At 34.9% G+C, this 12,173-nt stretch overlaps 1 protein-coding gene across 1 annotated transcript in view; it reads right to left on the reverse strand.

The window, feature by feature from the left end:
- NR3C1 (nuclear receptor subfamily 3 group C member 1) overlaps positions 1 to 11,560 on the reverse strand; it is a 110,265-nt gene extending 98,705 nt beyond the window's left edge. The window contains 1 exon segment of the mRNA NM_001302828.1: positions 10,356 to 11,560. Within this exon segment, the coding sequence (NP_001289757.1) occupies positions 10,356 to 11,551 (1,196 nt within the window). The 5' untranslated portion in view covers positions 11,552 to 11,560.
- Positions 11,561 to 12,173: the final 613 nt, after the last annotated feature.

Consider the following 12,173-nt stretch of genomic DNA (forward strand, 5'->3'; position numbering starts at 1 on the left):
ACACTGAATTAGAAACTGCTTCACCTATGTTTTTAAAGAACATTTCTTCTTATATTTAAAATCTAGTAGACTGCACCAACACCAGACCACTGTAAGTGCTTACTGATAAGGAACATTTTCTACCTAATAGGAAAACAGAATGTAACAGAATGGTTACAAAAGGAATATCCTATTACAAATGCCACTGCATGCATCTTTATGACTTCAAAATCTGGGATCTACTTCAACTTTAGCATTTTGTAAATAATAAACATGACTAAATTTAGAAAATAGTGACAACCAAAATTTGCTTAATTTTTTTGGTGTTTTTTTTTTCTTTTAAAGTACTTTCACTATGAGCAGGACATTTCAGGCTATAAAGAATAAAAGAAAATGTGTGAATATGTGAATTTTATATTGTAGCTTTAACTCAAACTATTTTATGGGCATAAATAATTTAAGTAAAAAAAATAATAGTTTAAGTGTACTTTGAGTTCTTGACACATCGATTGTCACTTCGTTAATTCCTCCAAATATTGAGGATTAAAATGAGAAATTAAATTCTGGGAGGTGAGGAATTACACGTAGGTATTTACCTTTACTTTATATTACCTATAGTCAAATTTCCTTCAAATCTAAGGGAAAAATAGGCACTTTATTTGAACATAAACATGAAAAAAATCAGGCCTCAGGCAAATACTATTTGTTCTGTACTATGTCAAAAGGGAATATATAAGCTGTTAACATAAAGCTCCTGGGTAGCCTAAAGCAAACAGATCACACCTTAACCACTGAGCACCATCTATTTCAGACTGGTCACCCTGGGAAGCTAGGCTTTTATTCCAGGGAAATTTAACAGTTTTAAACATCTAAAGAAATACCTACATGGGTTCTTTTAAATAACTTCAATGAAAACAAATGTTATAATGTGTGAGAGGATTAAATTTCTAAATTTTTGGAAATGTTGAAATCACCTGGAATCACATAAAAAAGGTGAAAGATAAACCATGAAGCTAAGGAATAAATAAATTTTCTGATTAAGCAAGAACATTCAAGTGTTAACTATAGTGTAATGAGTCCAGTTTCTTTTATGGCTTACATGGTGGGTCTGAAGGCAATTTCAAAAGAGGGATAATATATATACCATTTCAAGGTGGAGGCTTAGAAATACAACATTCGTTTTGGGTTTCTGTTTTAAAAAAATCAATCTATTTTATAGTCACACTTTCTCCTTAATAAACTCAGCTGGATTCCAGATGACAAATTTCACATAAAGTTCTAATTAAATTTTTTATTGTTTCCCTTTTTAAAAAGCTGCTTACAAACTTAAGTTATATTTGACATTGGCATGTTTACCATTTTAAACTGCCATTTAACTTGTTTCTGTACTTGGTTCTTTGTGATATAAAAAATATTTATAACTTTGGTTTAATCTGTCAAATGTTTGTTTTTTTGTTTTTACCATTTGATCAATAAAGAAAAAGGTTACATAATCCTCCCAAAATTTATACACTTAAGATAAATTTTGGTATTCAATAGAGTCAGAAACTCCTTTCGCCCAGCTTTGCTAAATAAACATGAAAAAAATTTAAAGAATTTAATTCTCATTTTCAGACAAATTAAAGTTTTTTAATGAAACTTTAATGAATCTTTGCATACGTCATTTAAGAACACTGACAGTAAAACATCAAGGGGACCTTCTAGCATTTATTAATAAAAACCTAAGAATGTAGCTGACGTTATCGATATGCTATTAAATTTAAGATGACAGACCTAATAAACAGAATGCACTGAAAAACTAACAAAAAAACAAAAGTGAAACAAAATTAACCTAAATACAATTACCTTGGTGCCTGAAAACTTTCAATATAACTTTCCTTATGGCACTGGCATCCATGACCCTTCGAAGATTGCACACAGTAGTTGCTGCAAAAGTCTTAGTGACCGAGGAACAGGATACACCTAACACAGGCACAGATGTCCTAATGTATTTGGCCAATGAGAGTCATGCTGGTTTGAACTCAGGAGAACTTGGCAGAGCTTGAAAACTTCCACCTTAAATTTTTTTATATTTTTAATTTTCTTTTTCTTTTCTTTTTTTCTATTTATGATAGTCACACAGAGAGAGAGAGAGAGAGAGAGAGAGGCAGAGACATAGGCAGAGGGAGAAGCAGGCTCCGTGCACCGGGAGCCCGACGTGGGATTCGATCCCAGGTCTCCAGGATCATGCCCTGGGCCAAAGGCAGGCGCTAAACCGCTGCGCCACCCAGGGATCCCAGTTTTTAATTTTCAAAGTAAACATACATGCACAAATCCTGTGAGGCAAAAATGCTAGGCACGCTGTTTTACAGAATCTGAAAATGTCATAGAAAGCTGTGACTCTACCAACATACACAGGACAGCATAGGCTTGATCCCATTTCTCCTATATATATTGTTTAAAGATTCACGGATGACAAATAAAAACTTGTAAAGACCCATTGGAAATTTCTAACACAGTATTTATATAAATACTCCCCTTCAGATCAGTATTCAGTTTTTCTGACTATTCTTTTTCCTTGAAATGGAAAAAATGTCTTGTTTTTCCACCTGTAAAGTTAATAACAGCTGTCTCCTCTTCCACATAGATAATAGCAGAATCAATAACTTAATACAGAAACTAGAATTACAAACCTTCACAGGTTACAAAGGAGTTTAAATGAGATGAATGCATACAAAGAAAGCCCTTAGCATGGTGCTGCCACTTAATGCACACTCAACATTAGTGGAGGAGGAAAGGGTTAAAAAAAATATAAGAAAGAATATGGATATGGTACATTTTCAAAATCCAAAGTTGTTGATTTTATAGCAACTTTTATAAAAATACCTGGTAATCTGTATTACCTTTCAAGTCTCTAGAACTAGAGAGCATATTAGTTAAGAGAAACCTGATAGAGAAATTTAGACAACAAAGAATTACAACACTCAGCAACACCACAAACTAATTCTGCAGTGTTCCTCTAGGCATTTTGTATGGGTCTCACTTCCTCATCTGGAAAAATGAGAATGTGGGAGATGAGCTCTCAAGAGCCTTTGTGCTCTAATCTAAAATCATTGTACCTAGCATATAAAACAAGTTCCGAGAACCCAAGTGCTCCACCTTTCCAGCTCTACCAACAATGGTGTTTACCTATCCTTTTCTGCCACCAACTACACTAATTCTTATAAAAATACCAAATCCCAGTTTGTTTTTGGTCTTGTACTTCATAATAAACAAAAGAAGTCAAATAGCCAACCTAACTGTGTCATTCCCTACACCCCACTGCCTCCTTCACTAAGGACAGGTTAAGAGGACGGTAAAATTTTAGAAAGAGAAACACACACACGTGTTAAGAAAATAATACATCTATAATTGTCAAGAAAGTACTTTCATTCCATAATCTCTAATCATTCAAGGTTAAAGACTGGCTCTGCTCAGCTTTAGAACTTTCTGATTTTGAGTCTAGTTCTTTTCTACTGCGACACCTGGGTGGCTGAGCAGTTGAGCATCTGCTTTCAGCTTAGGTCATGATCCTGGAGTCCCAGGATCAAGTTCAGCATCACGCTTCCTGCATGGAGCCTGCTTCTCCCTCTGCCTGTGTCTCTGGTTTTCTCTCTCTCTCTCTCTCTCTCTCTGTCTCTCATGAATAAATAAAATCTTTTTAAACAGTTCTTTTCTGCTATTTCTATTACTGAGTAACTAAATCAAATTGGAAGGAATTTGAGGGTTTTTTTTTTAGGTAACTAAATTGCAATTTAAATCATAAAATTAAAGAAGACCTTTCCCTCAATAATTATAAAACAACATTAAAACAACAACAAAATCTGTCCATAACAAACTGGTAAAGCTTTAATGTTCGACATGTGACAATCATAAGGTCACAAGTCACTGTGTTGCCCCAACAGCATGAAATAATAAATCAGGAACTAAATTAGATATCATTTCAAAATAGCTTTAAAAAAATTGGCTATCAAACACACTTTCATAATAGCCACCATTAAATATTATGGATGATTACGAAAACAACTAGAAGAAAAGCTCTTTTTATTATAAAAAGGAGTAAGAGTTAACATTTATTGCAGCAAACTATATGTCATACAGCATACTCAAGTTGAATGCTCATAGTATTAGTCAAAAAAATAAAAATTCATCTAAGATCATGGGCTAAACAGCTGCAATTAATCATTAACCCTTTCTCTCCCTGTATATATACATGTACATATGCATGTATGTATTTGGTGCCTCATAGAATGAATTTTAAAAATTCTAGGGACGCCTGTGTGGCTCAGCAGTTGAACGTCTGCCTTCGGCTCAGGGCATGATCCTGGTCCTGGGATAGAGTCCCACATCGGGCTCCCTGCATGGAGCCTGCTTCTCCCTCTGCCTGTGTCTCTGCCTCTCTCTGTCTCTCATGAATAAATAAATAAAATCTTAAAAATTTTAAAATAAGAAGTACTTCCACTAAATTTACTGCGTTATTAGGTACTGTCAAATCTTATAATATCTTGAAACTGGCTCAAAAAGTATTTTAAAGCACTCAAAATTCATATTTGAATACTCCGAAAAAGTATGTTTAAGCATACAGCTCTACCAAGATAACCAATTAATATTTAAATTGGCCCAGATATAAAAAAATAAAAGTAAAAAAAATAAATTGGGCCAGATATAAAATTAGGGAAACACGCACTTTCATTCAAAATAACCGGCTTGAAGACCAACATTGCAATACAAATAGTTTAAATACTGTCTAGCAACTGCAGAACCCCCTCATTTATTCCATCTATGTACCATTGAATAAGAATTTAATTTCTTCAATATTACAGCAGAGAAACACACAGCCTCTGGAAATACATTACTGAAGAAAAAGGCTGCATTCTACAGTCAGATGAGAGTGTATATAAAGTGTAATAGTGAATATAAAGTGCTTCTATCAATGTAAGATGATCATTATTTCAAATTCATTGCAGTAACTCAACTTTCATTGATTAAAGAGCAGATTAAGTTAAAAGGAACGAATATGAACCTGAACTTAGCTGGAATCATGTAAATGGCATTAAAATCATCCTTTTTGGAGGGAATGAAGCATAGCAAAAGACAATAACATAACCCCCCTATAACAGTTAGGGCTGTACTGCCACCCATTAGCTTTAAGTTTCCACCTCAAATAAAAGCAGCTGAATTGTAATCGTGGTTAGTGCACTCCCTCATACATAAACACAATCCCAAAGTTCTCAAAGTTCTCTGAATTTCTTAACTGTTGATCCAAATTGCTGTTTTTTGGAATCATTCTTCATATTTCCAAATTTATCCCTCACCATTCCACATTTCTAGCACTCCTCCCTCTCTCACTCCCCTGCCCCCACCACCCATTAATTCACAAACTCCATGGGAAATCCTGAATTTAAGGGTCATAGGGATGACAGTAAGATCAAGATGACAGCCTGTCAAAATTAGGTGTTTGGAGGTTGAAAATCACTGTCTACAACTCATTTTGAACTGCTATAAAATTGCATATTTTCTAAAATGTATACTGTAATGAATAAAATGAAGATATAAATCTCCAGTAAGTCACATTCTAATCCAGTTCAGCATAGAAATGATCAACTGAAAAGGAAAATAAGTCTTAATGGATCTTTCCTTTAAGTGGAAATTCTTAGGAATATTTTTATTTACTTGAGAAATACAAAACATAAGCAGAATAAGCCAGAAGAAAATGAGAGTGGTTGGCTCTCTGAAACTACAGAAATAAGAAGAGCATGGGCTTTTAAAACCTTTCTGAAGGACCAATAATCCGGAATTGATTTTTTTCCCCAGCTAATAGCTTAATTAAAAAAAAAAATTCAAGCAGCCCCGGTGGCTCAGCGATTTAGTGCCGCCTTCAGTCCAGGGCATGATCCTGGAGGCCTGGGATCGAGTCCTGCATCGGGCTCCCTGCATGGAGCCGCTTCCTCCCTCTGCCTGTGTCTCTGCCTCTCTCTGTCTCTCATGAATAAATAAATAAAATCTAAAAAAAAATTTTATTGAACTCTTGTGCAACACAATTCACCAATATGTACTCTCCATGATTCAGAAATGTGGAAGCAGGTGCCTGTTAATACGGCAAATACCTGTAAATACTACCTGATACAATTATCAGAATGCTTATTTAATTTGTTCACATGAGCAGTACATAGTACATAAAGAGAATTTACTGCTAATTAAAACTAGGTGTGATCTTTTAAAGAGAAAAATGTTTTAAGAAACATGCCCCAGACTTACTTTAAATGTAATGTAAATTAAGATTTCCTAACAACTAGGCTATTTCAATCACCTGCAGGCCAGAGTGGATTAGGACTTATATAACCAACCAATTAATACAGATGCTCTTTCACATTAGGTACTCACACTAAAATAAACCCTTTTGATCCAATCTCTCCTTCACTAAAATCTCAAAAGGCCCCTACAGTGATCTCCACCCACATATGAATTTCATTATTAATACAATTTGCACTTAACCTACATTTATATAAGGTATGTTTCAGACTAACTCATAAAATTTATAAACATACAATGATATATTTAAAATGATCCAACTAAAGTATCTGGAACACCAAGAGACAAAACCAAAACAGCATCACAATTATACAAATATCATGGAACAGCCAAAGAAACATTTCAAGAAGTAATTTTAATAAAATAGGACCCATGCTAATCACATATTTCTATATTGGAGTCATTCCACACTAAATTGACACACCTGAATACACAGTGTATTTTATCTTTTTTTCTTTTACTAAGACAGCCTTAATAAAATACAAGTGTTAAAAATGAAAAAGACATCATAAAGCTAAAAATATGTAAATAACCTAAAGCAAATCTCCTTTAACATAAATTCTTTAAGTATCAGAAATATTAAACCCAAAAAAGACAATGAAACACTCACTCTCAGAATCTTTGGGAGGAGATGAAAAACAAAAGGTAGGAAATAAACCATAGTATCCTTTAAAAAACGAGGGTAAACATGACCAAAACAAAATCTCTTCCTTATGCCTCTTTTTCAGAGAAAACATTCAGCACAGTGTTAACAGGAAAAAAAAAGAAGAAAAGAAAGAAAAGAAAAGAAAGAAAAAGAATTTGCTTCCCTCACCCTGTGTTTGTACCACACAGGTCTTCAATTTCATTATGTTAATAAAATTGGACATGGATGCAATTAATACTGAGAGATGTTTAAAATGTACATAAATTTTCAGGGCTTTATACATCAAAGCCCTAAACTCTCCTAAGATTGAGTTTACAAAGTCATCTTGCATCATTCCTTTTCTTCAATAACCTTACCCTTCACAAAATGGTCAACCTTTTAACACTCAAGTTTCAACATAATCCCAATAAAAGCTCTAATTCTACCTAAAACCACTTACTCCTCTGCCTCTTTTCAGCAGCTTCACCATTAATGCTTAAGTGCAAAAATGTGTTTTCATCAATGTTATAAGTTTATGTCAAATTTGTTGAATTTCAGTACTTAAAAAGCATAACTTAAAAAGTTAGTATGGCTAGTTTGCTTTATTTAAAAAATGTATGATATCACTAATTTTTCTCTTCTTTTACTGTCAATTAACCTAATCCTTAAAAACAAGGTTTTTGACTATACTCAATTATGACAGTCATAATTTTACAAATAAAAATGAACTGAATGTTAACCTATGTTGACACAGCAGTAGGAGGTGCCTTTCCTATCAAAACAAAGTGTTGTTTTTTAAGCATTTTGAGAAAAAGCAACTTTAGGTGGCAGCTTAAAAAATCAAATTACAATTTATTTTTTAATTAAAAAAGGAATGCAAGTTAAGTTATTATGGTATATAATATTTTTACATGTAAAATCAGAAAGTCAGTATTCACCATAGTTGTGGTCTCAACATGTTGATCATTTGGGTCACTGCTAACAGCTATTGTTCAGCTACAACCATGTAACATATACAGAAGAGAAAGCAACCAATTTTAGTTATATCAGGGCTGTTGTGTGGAAACAATAGACTAATTCAATGCTGGTTAGAAAAGGAACATTGTTTCAATTTACTTGGAAGAAGCTTTGTTCTGGGTAATCACAGTTCTCCATGTTAAGTTAATGCCATAAGGTATGAAATTTTCAAACATGAGCAAATTATCCTGTGTAAGATATTACACCTTTTCATTAGGACACAAACTGATTATAATTACAAATCACACATCAGTATTAAAATCATCATTTCATTGGATATTAAATACTCTCGAAAGAGCCACATCACTGCTTTGCCTATCACCATGTGGTTGTTATGAGGCTCAAATTAAAAGTGAAGACACTTTATATGCCTTAAGTTCCTATGGAAAGCATTAAAATCATCTTTAATGATTTAAAGGTATTATGTTCATCTAAGACTCATGCTCCAGATTCCAGATTTTACAAGGCTTAATGAAAGTTCACTGTGAATGAAAAATGGTTAAGTCCTGTTCTATACTTTTTTTACAGTAAAAAAAATAAAAATAAAAACAGTACCATAGTGATTATTAGAAGAAAATGCATTAATAATCTCCTAAAAGTTTCCTAGGAGGTATGTTTCTTTGTACCATTGCATGTTTTATAAATTAGTGTGAGTTTCCTACAGATAGCTTAGGCGAGTCAACTACACTTTTTTTTAAGATTTTATTTATTTATTCATGAGAGACAGAGAGAGAGAGAGAGAGTGTCAGAAACACAGGCAGAGGGAGAAGCAGGTTCCATGCAGGGAGCCGGATGTGGGACTCGATCCAGGGTCTCCAGGATCACGCCCTGGGCTGAAGGCGGCGCTAAACCACTGAGCCACCCGGAATGTCCTCAACTATACTCATTAAGAAAACCAAGCAACTGAATCATTAATTCCACTAACAAAATTTTGAGATTGAAAAATTTAAAACACAGCATGTCTTTTAACATTTAAACACAGCAATTTATAAAATAACATCTCAACTCTCCTTACTGAAAACATTTCATTCAGAATGTCAACAATAAAAAGTTGTAGTATTCTAAATAAAAGATTATTATTAAATAATAGATTACTAGTTACACAAGAACCAAAGTCTTTTGATAAGAAACAGGCCTTTTAAAAGGAATAGAACATAGCCTAAATCTAAGTTCAAAGTTTTTCTCCCAACAAGAAAACCTTCCTCCTTAAAGACAATATAAGAAACAAGTGAGTGTTCCGATATGTTTAAAAGAAAAAGCATCTTAGAGAGTTTTAAAGAAAATCTTCATTGACTAATTGCTGAAACAATGAATAACACTAACAACAACAACAAAAAAACCTTGAGAAGCTCACCTACAGATTAAATCACTGTCTACTACTATGCCTTTCAAAAAAAAAAAAAAAAAAACCCCAAAAAACAAACCCCACTTATTAATCAATCCTGTGTCTCTACAATCACATTTTTGTATTTCCTTCACACCTAAAATGTGATACACAACTCAGTATTTTATCTGAATTAGGAACAGGTGTACAGGGTAGAGAACTTAACCCCAATCAAAAGATTTATCTAAATTTAGCACCTTTTCCTGGTAATTCCATTTTAACAGACCTTTTTGAGGTCAAACGGAAATGACCGAGAAAAAAAGAATACAGAGAAACAAATCAAATAAATGACAGCTGAGAATTGAAGCTTCACAATGTTGGCCAACACATATCTATCTGAGAACTTGTAGGAACTTTTCAAAATCAGATTTTGTTTTGTACCATGTTGTCACCAATTCCTTTCTTAACAAGACTGAACAGCAGACACAACTGTGTACTTTTAGGTCAGTTTAGCATAGTCGCCACTGGGCAAGTCCCACGTCTAAGCCTACGGTCAGGTACACTGCTCACTGCGTTGCTTTAGCAATCTCAAAATTCAAATTCTTCCACAGAAGGTTCAGTTTGAAGAAAAGGCTCATTGTTAGACCTTCTGATTTTTAACCCTTTGACCTCCTCAAGCTAATATTTTACAAGTGAATGAATAGAGCACACAGCTTTTTACTTTTCACTCTAAAGTAAAAGCGTATTTTAAGAACACATCAATGAACACAATCAAAATATTAGGTATCAACCCCCCTTGAATTTATGTAATTTTTTACTCAAGATAACTTAATGAGCAACATTATTTTGAATTTTTAAATAAAGTGTTCAACTACCAAATGTCGTTATTTCAGAGAAATGCTTAACGTACAGATAAACCACTTAGGCTGTCTTTCAGCCGTACCTACTTTCAAAGGACCACTTAAACTCAGTCACATGAGAAATCAAAGGAGTCTTTGGAAAACACACAAATCACTCAATATTTAAGTCTATCAATCCATTTTAAATCCATTCTTAAGAAATAGAAAGCATTCATCTTACCTTGAATAGCCATTAGAAAACACCGACCGACCAGGGAAGTTCAAAGTCCCCAAGGAAGCCAAGTTATCATCGCCAGATCCTTGGCACCTATTCCAATTTTCTGAACCAACAGGAATTGGTGGAATGACATTAAAAATAGGCTTCTGATCCTGCTGTTGAGAAAGGGATGCTGTATTCATGTCATAGTGGTACATCTGTCCCCCAGAGGTACTCACACCATGAACAGAAATGGCAGACATTTTATTACCAATTATATTTGCCCCAGAAAAGCTTGCCTGACAGTAAACTGGGCCCAGTTTCTCCTGCTTAATTACCCCAGGGGTGCAGAGTTCAATGAAATCTTCTTTTTCTGTTTTCACTTGGGGCAGTGGCACACTGTTGGGGCTGGCTAAGATCAGGTCTCCATTATCCTTAATTTTAGGTTTTGTGTCCGGCAAAACGAGAGGTTTACAGTCCTCGTTCGAGTTTCCTTCCAGAAGGAATGGATCGTCCTCTCCTGCCAAAGGAGAGAGCAAACAGTTTTCATCTATCAAGAGGTCTGATCTCCAAGGGCTCTCACTCGCCTCTTTCTCTGGGGACCCAGAAGTAAAGTCCAAATCCTGGAGTTTTTTCCTCCAAACGTCAAAGGTGCTTTGGTCTGTGGTATACAACTTCACGTTGCCCCCATTGGTGCCCGTCTGGCCTTTTAAATGTTGCTGTTCTGAAGACACATCAGAAAGAGTTTGTGCAAACTCCTTCTCTGTGGGGGCAGCAGAAACAGCAGACACTGAGCTCTTGGGGTTCTCTGGAACACTGGTTGACCTATTGAGGTTTGCGATGCTTTCTTCCAGAAGCCGAAAGTCTGTTTCCCCAGAGGAAAGGCTGATTTGGCCCTGTTGTGGGAATCCCAGGTCATTTCCCATCACTTTGGTTTCTGTCTCGCCCATATACAATCCCATTGAGAGTGAAACTGCCTTGGACAGATCTGGCTGCTGTGCATGGCTTCCTGAGCCTTTTGGAAAATCAACCAAAAGTCTTTGCTGCTTGGAGTCTGACTGAGAAGCAGCAGCCAGTGAGGGTGAAGACGCAGAAACCTTCACAGTAGCTCCTCCCCTCAGGGTTTTATAGAAGTCCATCACATTTCCCCTCTCCCGACCAAGCACACTGCTAGAGATTTCTTCTTTACTGGGGGGACTTAATGATTCCTTGGAGTCCATCAGTGATTATCATCAGCTACCAGGCAAAAAAAAAAAAAAAAAAAAAAAAAAAGGGAAAGAAAAGAGGGGGAACAGAATAAGCTATAAAGTCACATTATCTCAGTGATCTGATTAGTAACAGCCTGTTAAATGAACCTTTTAGTTAACTCTGAATCTAATTCCTTGTTATCAAAAGAGTAGTTTCTGTCTTCCGGAATAAAAAAAAAGCCACGTCCCCTTCTCCTATTCAGCGTGCCACATTTAAAAGAACAATGCAGTTCAATTGCACAGCTGAGGGCAAAATTGTATCAAACTAAGCTTGGCTATTCATCCTGCCACTCACAGAACTGTAACTTTGTTAATCACAGACATTATAATTCATTACATCTGATTATTCTAAAGGTTCAAATTGATGTCAAAGTATTTCATAAAAAAAGAGTATTATCATTAAAATTCCTACTTCCTTTCAATCAGTCAAGGCTGTTTGCTTTTCTGAGAACCAAAACACATAAAATTTGATAAATACTATGATAGAATTCTCTTTCAAACTGCTCACAAACTGCCCTCCTACCTGCTAGTCACACATCCAAACCTTTGGTACAATCTACTGGTAAACCATGCACATTTTATTTGAAAAATAAAC

Source organism: Canis lupus, chromosome 2 (assembly GCF_011100685.1).
Source record: "Canis lupus familiaris isolate Mischka breed German Shepherd chromosome 2, alternate assembly UU_Cfam_GSD_1.0, whole genome shotgun sequence".
NCBI lineage: Eukaryota > Metazoa > Chordata > Mammalia > Carnivora > Canidae > Canis > Canis lupus.